General features: G+C 38.5%; 1 protein-coding gene across 1 annotated transcript; it reads right to left on the bottom strand.

Moving 5' to 3' along the window:
- Positions 1 to 372: 372 nt before the first annotated feature.
- On the bottom strand, positions 373 to 27,298 carry LOC137284505 (uncharacterized). The gene is made up of 12 exons (XM_067816330.1): positions 27,016 to 27,298; positions 16,876 to 16,994; positions 13,031 to 13,150; positions 12,209 to 12,295; positions 11,234 to 11,297; positions 9,872 to 9,934; positions 8,891 to 8,931; positions 7,667 to 7,753; positions 5,069 to 5,151; positions 4,502 to 4,571; positions 2,217 to 2,256; positions 373 to 1,872 (listed from the first exon to the last, which is right to left on the bottom strand). Exons 1-12 carry the CDS (start codon positions 27,272 to 27,274, stop codon positions 1,820 to 1,822), a joined length of 1,086 nt encoding a protein of 361 aa, XP_067672431.1. The 5' UTR covers positions 27,275 to 27,298; the 3' UTR covers positions 373 to 1,819.
- Positions 27,299 to 27,767: the final 469 nt, after the last annotated feature.

Below are 27,767 nucleotides of genomic sequence, written 5' to 3'. Positions count from 1 at the left end.
CACTGAGTGCATTGGAGCATGACGAGGCACATGTTCATTAGTTAATGGTAAAGAAAGCGAGCGAGTGACCAATCCCTGTTGTAGATTATCCCTGCTCTATTTTCTGCTACAATCCAAAAGCAAGATTGTGGGATTCCAGAAATCGGCTTCACACACAATGTCTTCAGTGTAACGAGCTAATGCTTTAACAATTTGGCTGTCTCACCAACATGATGAAGGCACCCAAGAAGTAAGCTACAAGAGCGTGTCCTTCCTTTTTTGATTGAATGTCATGTTTACTAGTTTGAGGAAGGTTTGCGTAAGAATGTAGGATTCTCTCCAGGGCACCGTCAGGTTATGTGTATCCTTTGTCAAAACATTCAGCAACACAACTCGCAATACTGGTTTTATTTGATTAAACACGTTGTGAAGTGTTCAACAGCAATTGCTTGTATGTCATCTCTGGTAGTGTTACCTTGTACCTTTTCCCTTCACAAGGGCACAACACTACTTTCCCCACAGCTGTAAACAAAAATACTCAAGGCAAGATAAGTTATATATATAATGATTGAGTATTTAGGATACATTGACATCAATTAATTTGGTCAGACTCGCTGTCTGTCAAAAGCCTTTGTGACCCAGAGATAGCGGAAATTGCAACTTCGGACTGCTTGGACAACTAAAGATGGGGTCCTAAGCACATCTGATGAGATGTTGCTGCATTTACTGTTATGCAAACGATTGGCGTTTTATTGCCTTGCTAAGCATTTCACTTATGAGAACCAATTCAGGCCAATTTCATGCTTTCACCACAACACAGCTGGATTGGGCAGGCTTGCCATGTACACACACTGAAGTATTAGAGCAATATCAAAGTTAAGACGCTATTTTGAATGACTAGACAGAAATAACAGTAGGAAAAACGAATATTTGGACTGCATTACAGTATACCAAACTAAATACAGAAAGGAGTAACCACAGTACAGCAGAAACTGTCAAATCCAGCATCTGTCCAATCCGTCAAGTTGTCAACACTGGTATAAAAATCTCAGTCCCATCAACTCTACAATCCGGCTCATTGTTTAAACCGGATTGTTTGAGTCCCAGTAAGTGCCAATTTAGACAGCTTCCACTGTACCCCAAATCTCCTTCATGCAATACACAGCACACAGTCATCTCTATATAAATTGCATTTATTCTGAGTGTACAGCTTGGGATAATAGCACAGGACTGGGCATCACAGGTTCTTTTTGGACTGAAGCTACACAACACGATCATTGGACTGGTGACTGACCCTCCACATTGTGAGCACAACATGACAGGCCCGAAGCAAATCAGTTGAACCATTCACTCATCATTATGAATATGTAAAGTATACATAACACATACTGCAAAAGTTTCCATGAATATTGGGCTAAAAGCAAGCACTTATTACTTCTAGAAAAAGGGAGAAAAAAGGTCTCCAAGCCCCTTCAACAGACACGTCCATTAACCTACATGTCAGGAGACATAATATAAATCTGGACGCAATGTCACTTTTGGCAGTTAAACATACTGTTTTCAACATAGGATGAGCTTGCCTGTAGATTTTAAATGAAACTTAAATTCTTGCCTCCTCCAAATTGTACAGTTATCTACAAGAGCCAACTAGAAAGATTACTACCACTCAAACATAAGGTCCATGGTGATGTGCCTGTGTTTCAGTCTCAGGCTTTATTGTGGTTTGAGAACTTAAAATTATGACAAAATTGCCAATAAATGTTAAACATTCATATGATAATGTAGACTTCAGTGATGTGATTGTACAATGTGAAATAGATCGAGTCCTCCTCTTTCCCTCTCACTCAGCTTGGTTTTCCTGGGAAATAGTGTAGTGCCACTTGTCTACAAACACTGTAAAACAGATAAAGACTCATCAGATGACATGTTAGAGTGAGTTAACTCAGAACAATGATTTTGCAATTGTATTACAACTGGATGTAAATAGTAAGTCTAGACCACACAATCCAGTGAACACCATGAACAATGCCCATGCCAGAGCCTCAATCCTCTTGTGGTCAGCCTGGGTACCATTTCCACAAAGATCATGGATCAAATGTCAAGATTAAAATCTTTACAGATTATGATGCGATGTAGAACTTCAAAACTAGAATTCAAATAGTTTGCAAAACCTGACAAGTGTTGATATAGAATTAAACAGACGTCTCATTGATCAGAGTAATGACAGAATCTCTTACCTTCAGGATCAATTTCTTGTGCTGCCATGGGTGCTGCTGCCTGTAGTAGAAAACAAAGATAGTGAGATTAGATGCGCAACATTCCAGGGCTCACTTGCACACAGCGATCCTAGCCCTATGACTATCTTAGACCTATGTTGGAGAATGAAAGTTGCAATCATTGTGGCGCTAAAAATCCCTTTTTGCAAGTGAGCCCAGGTTTATCAGTGCTGGACACCAGAATCTGTAAAATGTGCCCTTCAGTCATTCACCCACTTGCCATGTTTTGTGTTGAGCCACATTTGCAGTGTTTCCACATAAAACTTGAACTTTGAACCAAACTGCATTTGTACCATATTTGCAGTTTATAGGATTCGGAACACTTTTACATCTAATATGATTCATATATCAAGGGTATATATTTGTAACCATGGCAACCTGCACTACATGCTGAAGCAGCTACAATCAGCGAGCGATAACATAGCATCTTAAATATTACACGTTCCCATCGTCTTACAAAAAGTGAAAATAAACAAAGCAAGAATGACTTAGTGTGCAATTCATTGGGAGAACTGCACAGCTCATAAAATACTGCACACCCTTTCCATTTGGCAGATGAAGTGTTTGCAAGTGAGTGCAAATTGTACATGCAACATGCAGGGTCTACTTACTGAGTGAGTTTAGTTTTACACCGCACTCAGCAATATTCCAGCTATATGGTGGCGGTCTGTTAATAATAGAGTCTGGAGCAGACAATCCAGTGATCAACAACATGCACACCAATCTGTGCAGTGGGGAACCGATCACGTGTCAACCAAGGCCCTAGAATATGTTATTGTTCTCCTAACAGCAATCTAATTTTAGATAGTTACTATAAATTGTATAAATATGAAAGAATCAGTAAGCATACTGTTTGTCAATTACTTATTATGGAAACATCAGCGGTGAGCAGACTTTAAGTTAACCAACACTGACAATCACAATCTTGGTATATTTTACCCAGTATACTGGTGAAAGGTTGCCAACTGTATCGTTTGAAAAGTGTACAGCAGTTTATAATACATGCTGTCCTGATCACTATATAACAAAATCATTGTGTTAATGTGTGTCCAGTATTCACAAGTGTAGAAAAAGGAAGAACAAACATTCACAGCATCCAGTGGCAAACATTGTACCCACAACACATCTATGGCCTTACTTAGTGTCTGGTTGCTTCCTTCAGAGCTATTACATACAACTATCTACACCTTTACTTAATAGGATGATCATATTACCTGCAAGGATCATAACACTAATAGCTAGAGGTCCCCAGTACCCGCATGTTTGTGAGTCGAGGTGAAACCCAGTGTAAAATAGATATTAACTAGATTTAAGATTTAGACTGTACGTAGCTGCAGCCTGATACTGCATCTTTCATCTATGTTAACAATTTGATGATCAAAGAACAGTGACTTCAGCTGTAATGGAGTGAACGTGTAAGGAAGTTGCTGAACTCCGACCTTCCTTGTCCATGTACAAAGTCCGCTATCAATTGTTAAAGATCTACTTCGCAAAGTGGTTGTAGCAATTAGGTTATCGATGTACAGACAGCTGGGCACTGATGCTATAAGCTGTTTCTTATAACAAGCATGGATGTTGAAGACTAATTCTAACGCAGATCATCATTAAAGTGATAATGAGTTCAGTTTTAGCAATATTCCTGCAATATCACACAGAAATGGGCTTCCCACATTATACTCGTGTGGGTCTTCAGCGCAACGAGCAAACACATTAACCACTCGGCAACAATAAAGTATGTGGGAGAGGAAATGCATTAGCCTCTGTAACCAAAGTAACATACTAACCCACAGTTAATGAAACTAAAGAAAACAGATCTGGGGTTCCCTTCATGGAGCAACGTTTACTAAGGATAATCCTGACTCCAATTCTTTAACACTGCACTAAGGTTAGCGCCTTACGGTCACCTTAGTGCTTTGTGAAAGGAGGCTGGTCAAAGCCTATTCACTGCCAGGGAAAATATACAGTTGTTCTTGATACTTTTGCAAGAAGAAATGCCTACATCCTTGAGAATAAAGGTTGTTACCATGTTTCTTCTGATGTTGTGAGCCACATATTGTTAGCTGAGCTGAGCATTTTGCGGTTGTCATCAAATAGTATTTTCAAAAAATTAACTGCAATTCTTAGTAGCACTGTCAGCAGCCCTCAAAGCCCTCAAAACTGCAAACATTGTCATCTCTGCTGCAATATTGTCAAGCAAACTGTGCAAGCCAGAAAACTGGAATCAGCAGGTGGATATCCTAACTTACTTCTTGTACAAACTTTTGTGCCTCTTCTGCTTCTACATTGGATGGGCTGGCAGCTACACAGGTATTCTCACTGAAATGACGAAGTCTCACATCAGCATTGTTGTATGCTGCATCACTACAAACTATTTTTTTCTTGTCCTGTTCTGTATGGATAAAAGATGGAAAAAATTACATTACTTTCACCTGTTTCAATGATGTTTCTGTCCTTAATGCAAAATACAAAAGAACTCACATAAACATTTGAAATTCATCACTAAAGTACTCCACACTCTGCTACACTGACATGGTAAGGATGTCATCTGTGGGTTGACTCCATACCGAGCTATGCTGGCAACGTAGGGATGTCATCTGTGGGATGACTCCACATCCTGCTCACTGACAAGGTAAGGATGTTGTCTATAGGATGACTCCACACCTTGCTCACTGACAAGGTAAGGATGTTGTCTATAGGATGACTCCACACCTTGCTCACTGACAAGGTAAGGATGTCATCAAGGGATGGTTCAACACAGTGATACAAAAACATTCTGATACATGAAGGAAACACAGATCTCATCAATAACTCACCACGAAATGCCAGAATTGTTGGTTGTCCCCACTAGTCTTTTCCACTGTTTATTAGCTTCTGCCACAACGTTCAGAGCAAATTCCTGCAAAAGATTGAATTTTTATTCAGACATTCAAGAAACCATTGATAAAACAACAACTCGATGAAAACCATAAGCTCCTCAGTATCTCATGCTATCAGTGAGTTAACAGCTTTCAGTAACTATTCTCCTATATGCCTGGAGATGAGCTTCATGCAGAAGGAAATGCGCAGGAAATCATCAGGCCTTAGATGAGCACAGATGTGCTAACAAACCTACCATTACCAAACAGGCTAGATATTCTCGAAATGTTCGTGGCCCTTCAAACTTAATAGGTTCATTCTTAACACACAGGCTTCGATCAAAGTTAAGAATTCTTCTGTCTATGAGTGTTTCGAGAATAATGGCCCTGGACTAGGGCAACCCTGGATGCATGACCAGCCACTTGTGGTGCCTTGGAAGACTGCACATCCTGCTGCATTTGATACCCAGTATGAACAGTCACTTTTGTTTAGAGCTCTTGTGGTATGTGTCACTATACTTGAAACTCGGTTACAGTCCATTTCAGTCTGGACTGTAAACTATACACTATTCTTTTTGTGAGGAGAATGAGTATGGTTTTATGCCATTGTTAGCAATTTTACAGCAATATCGCAATGGGGGACACCACAAAAGCGGTTTCACACTGTGAGATAAGAATGAGTGAGTGAGTTTACTTTTACGCTGCACTCAGTAATATTCCAGCTATATGGCGGCGGTCTGTAAATAATTGAGTCTGGACTGAGTCCAGTGACCAACAACTTGAGCATCGATCTGCGCAATTGGGAACCAATGACATATGTCAACCAAGTCAGCGAGCCTGACCACCCGATCCCATTAGTCACCTCTTACAACAAGCATAGTCACCTTTTATGGCAAGCATGGGTTGCTGAAGGCCTATTCTACCCCGGGACCTTTACGGGTCTGAGATAATAAATATCATGCAAACGATATCGTGAAAATGACAGATTATCAATTTAGGAGCATAAATTCCACATATCAAGAATAAAAACTGCAATTAGCCATTGCTGGAATACTGCTACACATAGTGTAAAACCAAACCAAACTCCTTTACTGTTCCTAATATATTCCTAAAGTGAAGCTAAAGTACAGCCATTTGTTTCTTAGTCATTTATGATAACATGAAAAAAAATGGGTTGCATATAGTGTGCATGCAGGCGCGCATGTGCAACATACTACTGCGTGCAGCTATTGCAATAGTTTATTTCTCTCCTTGATATGTCTCATTTGCAGTCATTTCCCAAATAAATGTATTTAGTTCCTGTGCTATGAAAAGGAGTTGAAGTAGTTTCAGCCTCTTTTGGTAACTGACAAGAAACTTGAAAAAAAAAAACCCAACTAAACAGCTAAAACATACACTCAATGAAGCTGAAAGTCTGCACCCAAACATCTTGCATTTTGCGATGTGCATTTGTCAACATAAGTCAATTACTAAGCTATCGATAATCATACATACTATAGATGCATCAATTGTTTCTCGTTTCTACCATCAGTTAATTGCTATCAGTCTCTATAATTGCAATCCACCAATAGTTGGATGCATTGTTACAGCCCTAATTGTATATATGACATGATAGAACAGCATGCATTCTTACAAAATTTTCTTATTGCTATTTGCACCAATGCTTCAATATATGGGTTAGAATGAAGTCTACAGCAACCTGTGCTCGTAAAGGGATTGGGAAAGGCAGGGGCCAAAGGCCATTTTGCACATAAGAATAGTTTATCATTAATGCAAGGGCAGTGGCCCCTTCTCAATTCACAAAATGGCTAATAATCCTGAAAATTGCCCATTGTCGAAAGTCTCTTTCCTAATCCCCGAAAAAGTGACAAATCAGGTTGTCAGACCTGGGCCGTTTCACAAAACTCTCGTAAGCCTAAGATAACCTTTCTCATAGCTTTTGCACCTCCTATGTCATAGTATACTAGGTACAAATGATACGAGAACAGTTACAAGATGTTAGGCTTACGAGAGTTTTGTGAAACGGGCTTTCTGATCCATGTCATTGTATCCCAATTGTGCATATTTTCAATCACTGGCTAGTTTGGTCCAGATCTGATTATTTACTGACCACAGTCATAAAGTTACAAAATTGGTGAGTTTGGTGTGGTATGAAACAAATCTAGTCCCTTTGAACATAAATTAGGAACAGATGCCATACTTAATTTTAAGTTCAGTGAACTAATATGGCCAAAACTGTTTCATGAACAAGTTAGTGATACTGAGCCCCTGAAGGTCCCGGGGTAGAACAGGCCTTCAGCAACCCATGCTTGCCATAAAAGGCGACTATGCTTGTCGAAAGAGGCAACTAACAGGATCGGGTGGTCAGGCCCGCTGACTTGGTTGACACATGCCATTAGTTCCCAAATGCGCAGATCGATGCTCATGTAGATGATCACTGGATTGTCTGGTGCACACTCGATTATTTACAGACTGCCACCATATAGCTGGAATATTGCTGAGTGCGGCGTAACACTAAACTCACTCTTTACTGATACTGAATCTACAAATACTCACTTTATTTTTGGCAATTCCGCCCCAGGCAAAGTTGTTCACAGGTTTGCCATCTGGAACCTTATAGAACTTAAACCATTCATATGTTGCCTGAAAAACAAAAACAAGTAGTTAAAATATTATCCTTGTTGATTTATTTAACAGGCAAGTATTTAATACTTAATATCATATTGTGTTGGGTTACTGTCAGATGGCTCCAGGTTTATAGGATTCACACTGTGGGTGATAACGCAAGGGCTGTGCAAATCATACCAACGAGTACCCTGTTGTAATCAGCGTAACTTTAATACTCCGGCTGATCTCACCATTTCATGGCTATTGTCTTGGAGTAGGAAGCTTACTGTCATTGCTGGTAACAGTTGACAGTAATACTGGTTCTGGTGGCAACGTTAGTGTTGATGGTACTATTGAGGTAATACTGGTGTTGGTGATAATATTGGTATTGATGGTAACGTTAGTGTTGATGGTACTATTGAGGTAATACTGGTGTTGGTGATAATATTGGTATTGATGGTAACGTTAGTGTTGATGGTACTATTGAGGTAATACTGGTGTTGGTGATAATATTGGTATTGATGGTAACGTTAGTGTTGATGGTACTATTGAGGTAATACTGGTGTTGGTGATAATATTGGTATTGATGGTACTATTGAGGTAATACTGGTGTTGGTGATAATATTGGTATTGATGGTACTATTGAGGTAATACTGGTGTTGGTGATAATATTGGTATTGATGGTACTATTGAGGTAATACTGGTGTTGGTGATAATATTGGTATTGATGGTACTATTGAGGTAATACTGGTGTTGGTGATAATATTGGTATTGATGGTACTATTGAGGTAATACTGGTGTTGGTGATAATATTGGTATTGATGGTACTATTGAGGTAATACTGGTGTTGGTGATAATATTGGTATTGATGGTACTATTGAGGTAATACTGGTGTTGGTGATAATATTAGTGTTGATGGTACTATTGAGGTAATACTGGTGTTGGTGATAATATTGGTGTTGATGGTACTATTGAGGTAATACTGGTGTTGGTGATAATATTGGTATTGATGGTACTATTGAGGTAATACTGGTGTTGGTGATAATATTAGTGTTGATGGTACTATTGAGGTAATACTGGTGTTGGTGATAATATTGGTATTGATGGCATCCTAATCAACTGCTACTGACACAGACGACATTTGACCATCCAAGTTGATGTAACAACACATACCTTCAAAAAGCCAGGCATTTTCTTCTCTACATCTTCAATATCTACAGGAAAAGACAATGAATGCATTACAAAATGCCTGAAATGGCATTAATTTGATAAAAACACACATCCCTTAGTTTACATAAATACACTTCCTTTCAAAAGTTTAGACTCGCTTAAAACGCTCAAAATGTTATATGTGGGTGCATGTGTGTATGGTTACATCGAAGATTGATTTCTCCACTATCTAAACCAACTGCAAACCTTATAACGATGAGCTGCACAATAATAATGCATTAAACTGATGAAAGGCATGTACAAATATGCATGTGCACAGCTGATTTGTGGTGTGAAGTCCTGTTAAGAATTTGCCAGTTTTCACTGATTTTATCATTTACTGAACTCGATACTCTAATCTTTTCACGTTACTAATTTGCTCTACATCAGTTTATATGTAAATAGTACCTTTGAACAGTATGAAATATTTTTCAAAATTTGGTTTAGAACAGTTATCTGAAGTAGGTAGCTATATCTACACTTGGGAGTCTAAACTGTTGAAGGAAGTATATGAACCAAACATCAGCTTGAGGTGGAAGCAAAGCAAAGTCTGCTGGAGGGCTTAGATATTCACCACTATTGTCAACATGACTACACGTGTGAGGCTGACAAAAAAATTAAGAAACATCCAGGATGAATCTGGGATTTAGGCATTTCTAGCATTCCTGAACAACACCTGGGCAAAGTGACTCACTGATTCAGTCTTGGCATCAAGTCACAGTTGTCAACAACAGTTACCTAGTCCTAATCTGGGTAGGTCATTTCTACCCTGTGCAGGCCTCTGAACACTTTATAACGTAGTTGGAGAGAGTGATTTACAAGATGACCCATGAAAATTCACCAACCAGTTGGGCCATGGACTGTGGAGATTCACTGGCCAAACTGGAATTTCACTAGACACTGGCTAGCAGGCCTGTGGCTATATTGCACCCTGCATGTACCTACCATTGAGCTCAGCTGCTAACGGATCTGTGACATCAATAGCAATCACCTTCCAATCGGTCTCACCTGGGGATGAGAGGAAAACTGGTGTTATTCAGCTGGGAGGTAACATGGAATTATCACCTGTGTGATTCACTCCACAAATGACACAGGTACACCAATATGTGAACTGTCCTTGACAATACTGGGAACACTCTACTTATACTTAAACCATTGTTAGCTACTTTTGGCTGTTGTATACAAGAGTGTCTGACCCTAATCCTAACCTAACCTAACCCTGTCCCCTCAACCTTAAGCTTCCTTCCGATCATGTGCAGAAAATATATTTAGTCATATTTAGGTCACCATGACCTTGAGATCATATAAATATCCTTTATTATGATTCTGCAGTAGACAATACTGGGACAACATGACCTTAGGATCATCAATATATTCTTCAGTGGTCACATTGTTTGACTTGATTGGCACATGCCATAGTACCCGAACTGCATAGATGAATGCTCATGACATTGATCATTGGATCATCTGGTCCAAACTCTATTAATTACAGACACCATATAGCTGCAATATTGGTGAAAACCTATTTGAACAACAAAACAAGATATACTTCAGTGATTTGGCATTTGACAATATTAGGCCTCTGTGACCTAGTAATCATTATTCACCTTAGTGTACTGGTATTATTGGGTCATTATGACCCATGGATCATCAGAATATGATGCTGTTTTGTCATTATGACCTTGGAATCAATATACACTAAAGCATTAGAAGAGATTCTTTATGTCAATAATGAATTAACTGGTGTTGAGATCAAAGAGAGCATTTTCTAACACAAGGTCATTATGACGTAGAGATTCATGGAAGGGTGTTTTAGCTATTCCAAGTTGTCCTAGAGTTACTGCTGTCTTCACATGGGGTGTTTGGACCCTCTAAACCATTTAACTTTCACATAAAGCTTATGTTTGTATAGGAATCACTTGAATTTCAGGCCTACTTTTGGGACACTGCCTTTCTGTTATGCCTATGAGTAAGTGAGCTTAGGTTTACACAGCACTCAATCGAGTCTGGACCAGACAATCCAGTGATCAAAAGCAATTGGATATCGATGACATGTCAGCGAGCCTGACCACCCGATCCTGTTAGCTGCCTCTTACGAAAAGCATTGTTGCCTTTTATAGCACACATGGGATGCTCTAAGCCTATTCTATCCCAGACCTTCATGGGTGTTATGGAGTAAAGAAGAGGGTGTGTAGTTCCACATCAGAAATGACTCAAGTCAACATCATATAAACTTGGAAATTCTTCAAACATGGAAAAAATTTATGAGTATTTTTATCAATGAACAAACCACTACTCAATACTCACCTTCATCTATGAGCAACATCGTGCCCAACACCTTTACCCTTATCACAGCACCACGCTTATGGACCTGGATTAAGGAGAAGATGTATAAACACAATAGCACCAATACATTACACAAGTTACTTTGGACAATCTGGACAATGGGATCTCTCCGATTACTTGGGACCAACTGAACCCTGGGATCACGCAAGTTATTTGGGACCAACCTTGACCCTGGAATCACATAGCTTACTTGGGACCACCTGGACTCTGTAATTAGACAGGTTACTTGGGACCACACGGACCCTGCGGTCATGCATACTACTTGGGACCACATGGACACTGGGATCACACAGCTTACTTGGGACAAACTGGACCTTAGGACCACATGGATCCTGTAATTACACAGGATACTTAGGACCGCCTTGACCCCTGGATAATACATTTAACTCAGGACAAACTGGAACCTTGGACCACATGGATCCTGTGATTACACGGGTTACGTGGGACCACATGGATCCTGTAATTACATGGGTTACATGGAACCACATGGATCCTGTAATTACATGGGTTACGTGGGACCACATGGATCCTGTAATTATATGGGTTACATGGAACCACACGGATCCTGTAATTACATGGGTTACGTGGGACCACATGGCTCCTGTAATTACATGGGTTACGTGGGACCACATGGATCCTGTAATTACATGGGTTGCGTAGGACATGGATCCTGGGATCACCCAGATTACTCGGGACATTCTGGATCCTGTAATTACTTGGACCAACTATACCTCAAAATCACAAAGGGTAATTGGTTAACCCTGGGATCATGCAAGTTTCTTCTGACCATCTGCTGCCCACGAATCCTAAAGGTAACATACGTTTAGCTGGATAATTGTCAACATAATTTTTTAAGTGACGTAGCACATTTTGAAAATCAACATCAATGAAATGCTATGACTATGACTATTCTCTGATGTTATGTAGAGTGCTCACCTTGTAACCTATTTCACAGACATCTAGAGGATCTTTGTCTCCTTTTGTTTTTGTCTCTGCGAACTCTTCTTCTGGGTCCTCCCATGTCTGAGACAATATATATATACATAAATATCCATGACAACACAGAACATAATACCATACTGAGATGCAAATGCAAAAATTGTGCATGTTTACCTGATGGAAAGGATGAATCATATACAGGTGACATTAGCATGATGGAAGACATGAATCACTGCCATTAAAGTTCCATGATATCGGAAGGTACACAGGTGATGACAATGTTACCTTTGAAAGGAAAGCATCGAAAACATATCAGGGAAAGCATGAATTGTAAAATGGTGATATGAATGTTTACCAGGTGGAAATTATGACTCGCGTACAGGTGATGTGAATGTTACCTGTGTAAGCATTGAATGTATGACAGGTGATGTGAATGTTACCCCTGCTAGGGGTGAACCTAAGAAAGGTGATGTGAACATTACCTGTGCAAGCATTGAATGTAAGACAGGTGATGTGAATGTTACCTGTGCAAGAGTTGAATGTATGACAGGTGATGTGAATGTTACCTGTGCAAGGGATGAATGTAAGACAGGTGATATGAATGTTACCTGTGCAAGAGTTGAATGTATGACAGGTGATGTGAATGTTACCAGTACAAGGGATGAATGTAAGACAGGTGATATTAATGTTACAAGTGCTAGGGTTGAATGTAAGACAGGTGATGTGAATGTTGCCTGTGCAAGGAGTGAATGTACGACAGGTGATGTGAATGTTACCTGTGCAAGGAGTGAATGTACGACAGGTGATGTGAATGTTTACCTGAGGGAAAGCACCATAGTTCCAGATGTATCCATGGTGAGGGAAAATGTTTTTGACATAACGCAATTTTCCTTTCTTAACATCCTGTTTAATTGGGTTCATCTTCTCTTCTTTGGAGATCTGCAAACAAACCATCAGCAAGAATTAGACCTACACTTAGCCTCACTTGCTGCTGGAGGTCAACAAAATAATATCTATTATTATCATGCTTTTGCCCATAAACACATCACTGTTGAGGGGTGTGAAGTAAACACATAATGTAATTTGATACTTTCACAGTACTGCGCTATCATATCTGTGTGCATAAACACCCTCCCATGCCAACAAATCTGAAATCAAAACCACTGTTAAATGATTCAGTTTCAATGTCCGACTATACAATGTGTTCATTGTAAATCTGGACTTTTTTCATTAATACTTAGTACTAGTGAACAAATTTCGAATAAAATCTATACTGACATTAAATTTATGAACCATGATCAAATGCAACGTTACACTCAGGGGTACACTTCTGGAGATGTTTGGTGTACCATCCAAGACTCGACACATACTCTGATCTTAATTGTGAACACACAATGTCAGTGATCTAATCAAATCAATTGCAGTGGCACACAAATATGAACGTTTGATTCTCGATGGGAAAATAGGATTGAAATGTAATAAAATAAAATGAAACTGAAGAAGATCTTTATACTATTCTGACATCATACGTTCAAGGGTGGTGGTGTTTACTTACACCATAACACAGCAATGCATCACAGCTAACATCGTAAAGCTTTCAACTGATAGCATGTCTTGACAAGTTCTCTTGTATAACTTATTACACTGTTCCTCTGTCGGTTTGAATGCTCAAGAAAACCCTGAATGCTTTCAAGCATCAGAAAATACATGGACAATTTTGATGCACAATATCCACTGAAATTAGCAATGAATTTTGCTAGTTTGAAATATGATTAACCTGAACAACAGCAGATTTGTTGACATGCTATTTCCAATGCTGTGAAGATACGTGATCATTAGAAAACTTTTCTAATTATTGATTTGAAAACCAGTGATCTTCAGAATGAACTAGTGAAACATTGCTTAAAACAAAACTGTTATTTGTGCGCATGCCATATTTTAATTTTTAAGTTTTAATTTTAAGTATTAATACTGTCATTTCTATCACCATGATGTATACTTATGTGTGCCCCAATATTTTCAAGTGGGTGACATTTGGTGCAGAATGGAGGGTTGATGTGTTCCTCTTCCTGTGCTGTAATTGGACAAGTTGGACAGAATCTGTGTTATATTGATAAAGTAAATTTATAATGCGCAGAATCTCCAAGCACTAAGTGCCTACTCTATTATAGTTCAAAGGCCAGACTGTATCCCTATGTACATGGAATGGCTGTTGATAGCCTGGATATTTTTTTAGAAAATATGAGGTTACTACAGAAGTCTATGGAAAAACATTTGGTGTCGAACAAACCCTGAGGTAAAGCAGGACAAGAGTTATCTCCCCTTATCAATGTAATTTGGGTATACTGTTATATTTGGAGATAATGTTGATACCCTCTAGTAAATATTTTTTTCATTGTTGAATATTAAACTACAAAAATTAACTATATAAGATTTCTTGTCATAAACAAATTTTGCTATGAAAAATCTCTTTCATTGATGGATAAATAGCTTTTGTTTGTTAAATTCCTGTTTTTTTAGACGCAAAGTAATGTGTCAAATCCTAGATACTGACTTGAAAATGGATTTTCCTGCTTTATTTCAGGTTAATACTGAAGTATCTTTATAAACAAATACACACATTAAATAAAACTAAATAATAAAAGTAATCAATTTACCTTTAAGACAATAAAATTAACATCTTACTTTTTACAGACAGTGCTACAGTGTCACTTGTCAAATAAATGCCGTGGTGACTTGCTACTTTTATTACATAATTAGGTTCAGGACATATTTCTACAAAATGATATTTAGCCATTTCTTGACATTCAGATATTTAGCATGCAAAATAAACTTTGAAGAATTGCAAACATACTTTAATGTTGCATTCAATGCAATAATCTAAACATCTGCTTTAACAATGTCAACACCTCTCCTTTTTAGCATTGTTATCAGTAAATAACATCACCTAAAAATAAACAGTAACCTATATGAACATTAACTGAGAATGTCTAAATTCTAATATGAAATGTTTTAAGATATCTGCTGCAGACACGAGGCCAGATGACAGATAACAAGCAGACCGCTCCTGTATCGATATACTTTCATTTCGTCTATTCTCTGGGAATGTACTCTCGGGGAATGGTGTGGTCATGATACTGGGACGGGTCAACATGACCTACTACTTATCAATAACCTTGTGGTTAAAACATGCACTTGTCTCCTTGGTCCAATTCCCCACATGGGTACAATGTGTGGAGCCCATTTCTGATATTGCCATGATATTGCTGGAATATTGCTAAAAGCATTGCAAACCTCTCACTGCCAATGTATTTGCTAACCAATATCTACATTCATCACCAAATTTCCATCACAAGTATCAAATTCATCTCATCAAGGATTTGTTGCTTATCTAGAAAACAAACAAAAAAAGTACTGATAACAGTAACTGAACTACAGCTCTGAGTTTATAAACAATATGGAATTTCTCCATTTTTTTTTTTTTTTTTTTGTATACTGAACAGGATAAAATACCGACTAACGTAAATATGCATACACTTAGCATTATTCGCATAAATGGGTATATATGCAAATGAGTCAACAATATGTTAAGAATATTTTCACATGCAATCCAACAGCTGCATACAAGTTCCATGACTAGTCAGTGCTCAACCCAGTATACAGTTATACTGTACAATGAGTAAGTTTAGTTTTACGCCGCACTTAGCAATATTCCAGCTATGTGATGGCAGTCCATAAATAACCGATTCTGACCAGACAATCCTGTGACCAACAACATGAGCATCGATCTGCGGAACTGATTAGTTGCCTCTTACGAGTCTATACTGTACAAACTAGACAAATAAGATTTACATTTCTTTTTTGGAATAATTTATTTTAATAGGCTGGTTTAAGCAATGAACAACCGAATTTTAGCTATTTATTTTCAAGTCCAGCACTGCCATTTATACACTGTTTTGCTTCAATTCAGACAGATTGGGTCATGGTGGAAGGCAAGTCAAGTGTCTGGAGGGAACATGAGAAACAAACTTTAGGGTCAAAGCACAGATTCATTTTCTTTAGATACTGCTAAAAAGTCTGACATTTTCACTGTAGGATTTTCCTGGGAATTGCTACATATGTCACTGACAAAGCCAACATTCAGTTCAGTTCTCCTACTTTCTCTTTGGTGTCATTCCTGAGGAATTGCACTTACTTAAGAGCATACACATCCTCACAACCACATCAGGAACAATCACGAGATATCATTAGGTACCTGAGGTCATGTTGACCATGTTCACAGACAATGTGGTTTTTCCACATGTAGCATGTAGTTCTGACCGATTCTTGCTGTGAAATGTTACAACAGGCTCAGTAGATTAGGTTATGTGAAGCTGTGCCTGAGTAAAACCTTCGCAGTGAGTGAGAGAGTTTTAAAGCTCTTTTGACTAGTAATTTCAGTTCTGCCACTACATTTTGCTTTTACTGCGTCCATGCATCCAAAATCACAGATTGTCATTTACCACAAGACCAAAATCTGCTACTCAAAATCAGCTACTATCAGCCTAGTAGCAAAGGGAGGCAACTACACACAATGAACTTTACACCTTGATCATGGGAACAGCTGTCCTAATATATGGCTAGATTTCCTTCATTTTCGCTGTCCACTCTTTTCACAAACATACCTCCATTTTGGCGTTGGACCATCGTGGTATCTCAACCACCATGTTGAACTCTGTCTTCTCTGCATTGGCATACAATGGAATGTCATGGAAGGGGGAGACAACTTTTCCTGCCGAGTTGGCTGTAACACGAACAAAATGATAATTAGTAGTGGCACCTGACTACTATGCTACAGACACTAAGGAAATGTCCCAGCCTAGTTAAAAATCATACCTCACTAAAATGCTAACAGGAAGTAAGATGCCATACAAATTAGCTATTACAGAATAGTCAACATTCGTTCCCCAGTCTTCAGAGTGTACAGATAATCCTGCTACAACAAAAGACAAAATATTTGGTTGGTTGGTTGGTTAACACTGGACTCGGCAATATTTCAACTTTATGGCAGTGACCTGTAAATATCATGACTAGGATATGATGACGTGCCAAGACAGTGAGCCTGATCTCTTTTGTTCCCTTTACGACACGCATGGGTTGCTGACGACCAATCCTAGCTCTGATCTTCAAGGATAGCTAGTGAGTGGGTGGGTGAGTAGGTTGGTTTAATGTTCTTTTGAACAGAACAGTTTTGTCTCTGCATTTCTTTCTCACTTTTGTAATTGGTAAAAAATACCAAAATGACAGACCATTTCCTTTTGGTACAGACAAACCAGTGACTGCAGGACAAAAACCTGCAAAAATCAGCCATACGTGCATTGCAAGAGGAGGCACCTTTACAACATGAACCTTAAACCTTGACTCATAAAGACTGAAGAGGTTCTCCCATATCTTTGATGTCATTCCTGAAGAACTGTACTTACCTCAAGTGCATACACACCCACCACACAGGAACTATCAGTAGATATAATTAGGTATGTGAGGTGATAACGACACTATTCACAATGTGGCTTTTGACATGAAGCACATAGTTGTGACTGGTTCTTGCTGTGAAATGCTACAACAGAGTATAAGGACATGTGACGCTATGCCGGTCTGTACTACGTGTACAGTATAGATGGAGGTGAAAGGCTGGTGAGTGGATAGGATGGTTTGCTGCTTAACGCTACACTCAGCGATTATCCAGCTAAATGGTGTGGGCATGTAAATAATTTAGTCTTGACCAGACTATACAATGATCAACATCATGAGCATCGATCTTCACAATTGGAAGACGGTGACGTGTGCAAACCTGACCATCCAATACTGTTAGTCTTGGGTTGCTGAAGACAATTCTAATGCTGATCTTCACAGACTCAGAATATATGAGAAACATCATCATTGGATTTCTATTCCTTTTCAACATAAATGAACGCCACACCCTAGAGGACAAACATTAACTTCAAAGGGCGAGTGAGGGTTGTTCATATTCATTTTTCATTGCATAAGCTGCATAATTTTGACCACTGAAAACTATTTTCGGTCATTTAACAAAATTTATAAACATCTGTTAAAAACTGAAAATCCCCAAATATATAATCAACATTACCAGTAATTACTCAGGTCTGCCTTTTCAGACAGGAAATACATACATATTCAAACATCGTGGTCACACCCAATATAAACTGCCCACACAGTACCAACATGGGGTATTGAACCTGGGACTTGGTCATTACGAGCAAACACTACGACTACGCTACCTCACTGCCCTTCCTTAAATACACGGCTGGACCCTTCTTCACAAGGCTTTCTAAGTACGAATAAAAACAGATTTGAACCTTGTCACAAGGTTGTAAAAACTACAATAGATATACAATGAACACTGACAAGAGCCTGTATTTTCGAAACTCTCTTAGTACTATGAGAGTCTTAAATGCCATACATTAACATTAACTTCCAACTATCTTAGCGCTTAGAAAATCTTGGCCCTGAATTTATTTCCCTCACACCTAACAAAACACAGTTTTATGATAATTAAATGTCATGAGGCTGATAATGTTAATGGCTGGCAGATTGGTTTTCTGTTGACTGCAGCTAACAACACCTGATATTTACTGCCAGCCCAGGCAACACCTTGTACACTACATGTATATGGATCCTTATTATAACACAGTATCCTCATTATACTGCAGACTACTATACACTGCAGTAAAGGTGGCATACAGTTTATATTTGTTATCATAATGTATCTATGGTACTATATATATGTCTCGTAAAGTCCTTAATAACTATTGTGTTTGAAATTACTAGTGGTTCTGACATCCTTGAGATCTGATTTTATGGTATTTGACCATGGCAACCCCTCAAATCTAACGATTTTAACATCAGGTTTACAACAAGGACACTTTCAACGATGACAACATAATTTTTCTTATGATCATCATGATATTTAATGCCATCTCAGCAATATTCTAGCTGTTGGAAGAGTCAGCAAATAACTGAGTCTGAACAATCCCTTGATTGACATCATGAGCATCAATCTACTCAAATTAGGATTCGATGACGTGTGTCAATGAAGTCAGAAAGGCCAACCGCTCAGTCACCTCTTTCGATGATCATGGCTTGCTGAAGATTATTTGTAAACTGGACATTGAGAAGTCATAACCACTTGTATTTGTACAGATTCTGTCAATCTGTTTGAAAGCCCTGGAATGTTCTCTACAACCAAAGTGAGACATATTACGAGACTGCCAGCTGGTGTCGATACACTGAAGTTGCCATGGTCACATCACTATGCTTGTAACACTAACAACTGGTACCCACTGGTAGCAATAATACCCTGAACCAGTTTAGTAACAATATCCTGTTACGTGTTACAGTGTAACAAGGTAGTTTCTCATGTCAACCACACAAACAACCTTTCCTTGAGCAGTTCCTTCTACATAAGCTGACGCCAATTGGGACCACAGACTTCTCTAGTCCTGGGCCTAGATTTTCTACCCTCTCTTAGCGCTAAGATAGTTTTAAGTTAATGTTAATGTAATCAATTATGACTATCTTAGTGCTAAGAGAGCTTAAAAAATCTAGGTCCTGGTCAGATGCCGGTTTCCAAATTTAAAAGATAAAATGCGCTAATTCAGGTCTGTTGTTATTGATGATGGTTGATGATTGATGATGACAGGTGTTTGTGGAGGTGATATGCATTAAATTTAAAACATGCTTCATGTCTGGATAGTGCACACACCCTGTGATTGTATACAGAGACAATCTATCAACAGAAGAAAGTAGGTAATAAATCACTGTAAACCAAAATACACCTGTGTACACTCTGGTACATCACAATGCTGATGTAACACACAACCTCCAGGAGAGAGACCACGGTATAACACAATATACTAACACACATAGCAGTTTCCTGGTTACAGAGTTAATCAGCACATTTATGGATAGGAATCTACTGACACCTTCTACACTTGACGATCCAGATTATGGTGGTGGTGCATCACTAAAGCCCCACCCAGTACTTACTCGTGAAAATGCAGACACCCAGGTCTTCATAGGCCTGTTGTGTTTGCATGGCTCATACAGAACTTGTGAAGTGTAAATGAAGGCAATAATCACACATCAAGTCCTATTGTGAGTGAGTTTAGTTTTATGCTGCTTCCCAGCAATATTCCTGCAGAAATGGGCTTCACACATTGTACCAATGTAGGGAAGTGAACTCTGGTCTTTGGCAAGAAAAGCGAATGCCTCAAACACTAAGCTATACCATCACCTCCCCTAAGGCAGACTCATAATTACTCGATGGTTGAATGCAACTAAAGAAACAGCTATAAACTAAAGAATAAAACTTCAAATAGAGCAATATCAGTATGATCGAGAACAAAGTAGCCTTGATCCTCTTTTGACTACATAACCAAACCCCTACCCCCTCCCCCACAAAAAAACCCAAACAAATCAAAACAAAATTTTCTTTTTTCATTAACAATTCCTCTTTGATCATAGTCATGTCCCTTAAAAACATTAAAAATAAATATGTATCAATTTTCTAGCCAACCAGTGCAATAAAATAAACTATCTGCAATCAACCACAACAGCACCAAGTCAGCCCTCATCATATAACAACCAATTTTGTCTTTATGAATACACTTCCCTTTCTCTGTACTGTCAGCTGTGTTTTACTTTGAAATGGAATAAAAATGTTTTAAACATTTCTAACCACTACACCAAACTGTAGTTATTTTGCTGTTGGGTATATAATGTTCAGAAAAAATTCACATTAAAATAACACAGAGAGTGAGTGAGTTTAGTTTTATATCTCTCATAGCAATATTCCAGCAACATCGCCACAAGAGACACCAGAATTGGGTATGATTGCACCCTTGGGGGAATCCAACCTGGGGCTTTGGCACTTTGGCATGACGAGCAAATCCTTTAACCACAAGACGATCCTACCACCCCTAGAGTAATACAGGGGTTCAAACTATTTCCAGAGTCTGATGAGGTGGTAGCATAGACCCATAACACAACAGGGGGCCTGGTAGATAAACATTCGGGTTTGATAAAGCAAGAGTCAGGGTGAAGGACCTTGTGACATTTACTCCGGCCACCAATGACCTCACCTGCATATCACAACGTACATGGAGAGAGTCCTGCACTATGCTGATCAGCAAATATTGACCATAAACACAAGGGTGTTAGGACAACACATTTCTCACACTGGCATCGTAACAAGAGTGGATAATCAATACTAATTCCAACAGCAAGGAAAAATCAGTTTGGATATGTTCTGCAGTCAAAATTATATCTGTATGTTATGATCGGTCACATATACTTAACTGAATACGAGTGATTCCCAAAATATTCATAGATAGGGACAGAAACAGACAGAGTGCCAGAGTGAGAGCCAGTCTACAGTGTGATGAGTAAACGCTTTAACCACTACCCTACCCCACCGCCCCTATCAACCTGGAACAAAGTAGCACTTCTTGTATTTGAACTACGACTCCCATTCAGTCCTGTACTGTCTGTCTTTCATTACCAGTTTCATGCAGCTATGTTATATTCCTTTATATACCACAGTAATCACAAAAGCCATCGAAAATAGAATTCTGACCATCCTGCTTGACAATCTTTCCAAAGACCTTAAACATGCTTGTTAAACACTTCTACCAAGTTCAAAGGTAAACCTTAAGTAAACATGGCAGTGACACAAAGTTGACAGAAAATGAACATTTAACTTCAAGGGGACATGGTGCCCCACATACGATAACCGATAACTGCACTGAGAGTCATGTAGCATATTCCTGGCAACATTCCATGTGATCACTGCCAAACATGCTAATATTCACAACTGGGAGATTTACACAAGCATATTTTCTATTTCAAAATCTTCTAGGTGGACTATCAAACACTCAGTCAGGAAGACAAAGATCCCCTCCGTGAAAATAATCCGGGAAACACCAAGACATGTTATCTGTAGGCTGTCGACAGGCCTGTAACTACTTGGACGGGCATGTCAAATGACAGTGAACACGTATTACACCACACTAATCTGATATCACTGATAGTCTGTCTTCCTGGAGAGTGTTACTGTTCCATGAAATACTACCAGGAAGTCATATTCTTCTTGAGCAAAAACTGCTCCAGTAAGCATGATACGCACTGTCAGAGTTCAGACCATAAGGCTCAGTGTCTGATACACAAAAGGAAATTAGGATTATAGCAAAAATAGGAACAAGGCAGTATTTCACTGGATTATCATGTACCTCTTTTAAACATGGGCACTCAAAGTATTTCTATACTGAACAAATGATCGTTACATTGCGAATTCATTTTGTGTGAAGATTGATTGCACAAGCTAAAAAAAAGTGTACTGACAGCACAATTTGTAACTACTTCTGTTACGTAAAGATTAAACCAAGTAATCAATAAACATGTCATAATGAACCGATGGATAAATGGTACTGTCTGTATACTTTTAGTTCCTGGCACTTTTACAGTTCAGTCAATTATCGAGTAATTAATTATGGTTAATATAACGAACTAAAATTAGTGGTTCATTTGAGTTCATCGTAAGAACACTTTACAGTATTTACTTTTATCATCTGCAGATAATTTTTCAAGCAATTGGGTATTTACTCCTATGTCTGTTTATGCACGAGTAATTGCAGTTTTTTAAGGAGTAACTAGCATTTTGTATACTCTTACTAGTTGACAACATGAGCATGATATGATTAGACAGGGACACACCTAGCATTTTGAACAGATTCTGTCGCAATGTCACAGAGCTGGAAATAGGACAGGGAGTCAATCTAACACCGCTTTTACTTTCAACAATATTCCAGCAATATCACAATGTCGACATGGGAATCGGTCTTCGCATATGTAACCATACAGTGACTTAAAATTAGCTATGGTGTGACAGGGGTGAATACCTTACTAGGGGTGAAAAAATCCCATCGCCCGATGCCCGAGATAAGTCAATTTTCATTTCGGAAAATCAAATAATGGTATCTTACTTGTCCGTGGACTACTAGATAATTTCCACTTATGGTTTAAAACTCCAAATAAACTTGGATTTCATTTCATATCTGCTCTTAATGTAGCTATTATATTTCGCCATAATAATAACTGAGGTATAACTATAGCCAGAAGCTCCTATTTTAACAGCACTCTCGTAATCATATGTAATATCAAGGCAGATGTGAGGTTTTCACCTGATCCATTTTCTTCATCCATTTTCATATACTCCAAAAAAAAATCCAAGTAATAGCTCACACAATACATTTTATACCTTGAATCCAAATAACTCCATCAAACACAATAACTTGGAAATTTTAGAAAACGACTCCCAAAAAACAATGACTGTGAGTCAACATGACTCCCACCATCACTTATGTCACAGGTTGACTGGACAAGAAGACCTGTTGTACATCCCAGTGGTTCAAGGAAACAGGGATGTTTTGAGAAATCAAAACTGTTTCTCAAAACAGTTACCAGTCCTCAACCAACAGCTGGAAGACCATTCCTATTCAATTACAGTACTTGTATGACTGAGAGTGGGAAAATTCCATGTTGTACACACACACACACACGTTGATCGCTAGTGTGGATCTCCACCTACCACATGTCACATTTCCCAGGGAATTGATCACTGGGAACCAAGGACATGCACCAGGCTGCCATACTTATGTTACACCATACTCCCAGCACTCTGTCAATACTTCTCTCAGACGTATTCTACAGTCATGGAAAATTTTGCAGGAGTGGATCTTACTTGCAGAAAACTTTTAGTGTAGTACTTGTGGAACAATTCTGCATTTTTCTGCTGCAGGCTTAATCAAATACCAGCACACTTAAGAATTATTTCAACTTTACACATTGTTTTATGTCCACAATAAATGAAAAGGGTTAGAGTACGCTGATGGACAATTGTAGCTGGCATCTTCACAGGTCTCCAGGCAAGCAAGTCTAGTTTCACTGCTCTTATCATAGAAGGAACACCAGAAATGGACTTCATACACTGTGCTCTTGTGTGGAATCGAACCTGAGTCTCCCATGGGACAAGTGCTTTAACCACTAGACTATTCCTTTGCTTGTCTCTAGTAAACAAATCTCTCATCCACCTGTGTAGTGTAATGTGACACCTAAGCAGGTGTGACTTAGTCAAGGATCTATGATGTGGATTCATCTGTGCAGAGTTCATCCAATATCAATCAGAACTGAACCATTTTTTGTCACTTAAAACCCCTGTTTCAAGATCATCCATCATCTCCATGTTATATTCACCAGTCATGTCATTCACAGTTGAACTTTTTCACTTGTATAGTACAACATACTACAGTCACTATGACGGTTGGACATATTACCAAGTTATGCTTGCTCGTATACCATGGAAAGGAATGAAATAAATGTGCTTCATCATTTTATAAACAGGTCAGAGAATATGACAAACAAAAATCTCAGAAGTGACCTCAATCCATAGCATCTGTCCCACTTCTGTTGTTGACAGAAAGTGTTATCCAAACCATATGAAGTAAAAAACTTAACAAAAGGACATTCGTTTAAGTGGGTTAAAGGTTAAGTGGGTTAAGTGGGTCTAAAGGTTAAAAAACAGGTCTCCTTTGGTGAAACTATGAGTAGCCAATCTTTCATGTCAATGGATGCTTGCATTGATGCCAACACAGATAGTTCGGATTTGTTGTGCAATGAGGTCGTTTTATATTCGTAAACATTTTGGCCAATTTAGAAACTAAACTATCAGCCTCCCTTTAGAATACAGCGCAAGAAACTTTAAAAACATGTCATAATACTCTTCATGTACTTGTAGGTGATTAGGTTTGGGGATAGGGTTGGGGTTAAGTTAGGCTAGGTTAACCCAGGGATAATCTACAACAGGGAACGCACACAGGGACTTGGCTCGTTCCCAGTGCTACTTCAGCTGTGGTTAACAGAACTTCAGCCAGTTTATTCTATCAGTTGGAATTTTACAATGAATGAATGAATGAATGAATGAATGAATGAATTATAGTAAGAATTAAGAGCAAGAATTATGTGAATGAATGAAAGAAAGAAACACAATAAAAGAAAGAAGTACATACGTGAATATGAAAGAATAAATGATGCACTGCGGCCTTCCCTCCCAAAACATGTTAAAGAACGAAAAAAAATCATGAGACCATGTTTTAACTCCAGCTGTCCTTTTTAAAAAATCTACTATGAGACATTTTAGGTTACATTCATAATTAATTCAGACATCTTATTGCATGTGGGGAATGGAATGGACATGAACAAAATGTTAACTGGCACTGTCACACACCCCTCAAAAACAGAAAGTGTAAAACTGTCACAAAGCGTCCTAAACACCTTTCCTGTTTTGTCAAATAATAAGATCAACAAGAAAGAAAAAAGTTATGGAACGATAACCCTCAACATCATAAACATCAATGGCGGATCAGATCAGATCAGATCAGCGAAATGTCATATTTTTGACACACCTCAAATACACTCTAATATTTTGTTTTAGATTATGTAACTTTCACTATTACTTGCAAACACTCTTCACCTGAAAGTATATTCCTCTCATAAGAATTAAAGGCATATGTGAAAGACGTTTTTGAGGAAATAACGTGGAATACAAAAAATAACAGCATGTAGTATTTAAATAGCATATCAGAACAGATCAGTGATATATTTTTCACACACCTCAATTACACCTAACAATTTTTTAAGTCATAAAACTATTACTATTACTTGCAAATACCTTTCAACTAAAGGTATGTTTCCCTTCTAAAAATTAAACGAATGTGTGATAGAAGTTTTTATCAGCACAAATTTATTCTATCTTTGCGGTGAATCGAGAATAGAAGCCAGTCAGCTAAAACATACCGACTTGAAACTTTACTATAAATCTACTGTCCTAACACGGACACTAATACCAAGTATTTTACATAAACTGACGTGTCAAAATAGTTAACTTATCTTCTCTATGTAGGATTTCAGTTGTTACAACACTCAATTTAATCACCTGCTGAAAATATACTGGGCACAATCTTAAATACTACGCTGACGCCATATTGGCTACACTGGTTATGTAACGACATAACGACCCAAGACATACATTCAGGGGTTTTTTGGGGAGTTTTTTCTCCCTCCCTAGTTAACCTAACCCTAACATCCTAACGAGAAGTTGTGGTGCTGTATTCTAAAGGTGCTCCAAACTATCTTCGTTTCGGTGAAGACATATTGAAAATGCTAGGGAATTTAAGTTATAGGAAATATAAACTGACATTCCATGTAATGAGTTTAGTCGACTGAAACATCTGAAGAGCACTGACACACTTCAGCTGGTTACAGATGTTTCGGGAACAGTTGGTGCACAAAAAACCTCAACCGGCTCAAGTTCAGAAAATGTACCATATCAGTGATTCAAATCAACTCCCAAGGAAATTAAAACTCGAGTTGTGGTCATTAAACAAGTAATCCATCAAGACTGTCGTTTGGAAGCATTGCCAAGAATTTATTTGGGAGTAACCATCGACATACTTACTCGATGCCAACTGTTCATAGTTACCAACTCTCGAGGTATTAAATACATGAACATGTTCAAACATACATTTTATGAATGAAGAATCATAAATTGAAATAACGATGAATAAACACCGGAATCAATTTACAACTGACACCGATCAAATCAGTTCACAAAATACATAATATGATGAAAGAAATATAGTGTATTCAGAATTGTTATGATATATTTGTAAACTTGACATGTTGTTACTTACTGAAGAAGACTCGATAGTCCAGACTATTAAGTGCACCTCGCTCGATTATGGAGTAGGACATGTTGCAAATGGGAGTGTACCGGCACAAGTGGTTCAGAATAACAGTTGTACGTCTTGCGTGGACAGGCGGCGAGAGAGGACTGACACACCTGGACAAACTACTACTAATCAATGACCTGTGCAAGGTGCGCGCAACACAGGCACCACGTTGCATTGAAAGAACCCGGCACGATCCTGCGCACGCAGACGGTAGCGCCATCTCGAACTATATCAAAGGGAGGTCACTATCATGTACTCTCTCCCAGGTTGCTCATAGAAAGTTTTGGTTCGTACACGGGGGTCGTATCACATGTCAGTTTATCTTATGTTCGCCCGCTTTCTCCTAAGATGTTTGGTTCGGTTTTTAAATCAAATTTAAAGCTATTGTAATTTCGTTATATACCCCTGATTTCCCAACACAGTATGTTTATCTCCTAAATAACCTATTTCGGCATTAGATAACTCAGAAAGAGTCATCTTCGATATTCTGCGACGTTTTACACTAGTTCGTTGCTTCTTAATCAAATCCTGTACGGTATGTATGGTTCGATGTGAAAAGGATGAAATTGTCACTCAGACAGTGAATAAAACATGTGAATAATTAGCTCTTTTGCAGACTGTCCACCAACCAGCGCGCCGATGTGATATGATACTAATTCTAAATATTGTGAAGTTTAGTTTCAGCTCATAGATACTGTAAATGTTAAGGCCGA

Source organism: Haliotis asinina, chromosome 5 (genome assembly GCF_037392515.1).
Source record: "Haliotis asinina isolate JCU_RB_2024 chromosome 5, JCU_Hal_asi_v2, whole genome shotgun sequence".
Taxonomy (NCBI): Eukaryota; Metazoa; Mollusca; class Gastropoda; order Lepetellida; family Haliotidae; genus Haliotis; species Haliotis asinina.
This window is presented reverse-complemented; position numbering and strand designations above follow the sequence as displayed.

Coding starts and splice junctions, on each gene's coding strand:
- LOC137284505 (XM_067816330.1), bottom strand. CDS start 27,274: ATGGCGCTACCGTCTGCGTGCGCAGGATCGTGCCGGGTTCTTTCAATG. Junction 12,296..13,030: donor ACTATGGTGCTTTCCCTCAG/GTAAACATTCAC, acceptor ATATTGTCTCAG/ACATGGGAGGACCCAGAAGA. Junction 7,754..8,890: donor AAATGCCTGGCTTTTTGAAG/GTATGTGTTGTT, acceptor TTTGTTTTTCAG/GCAACATATGAATGGTTTAA.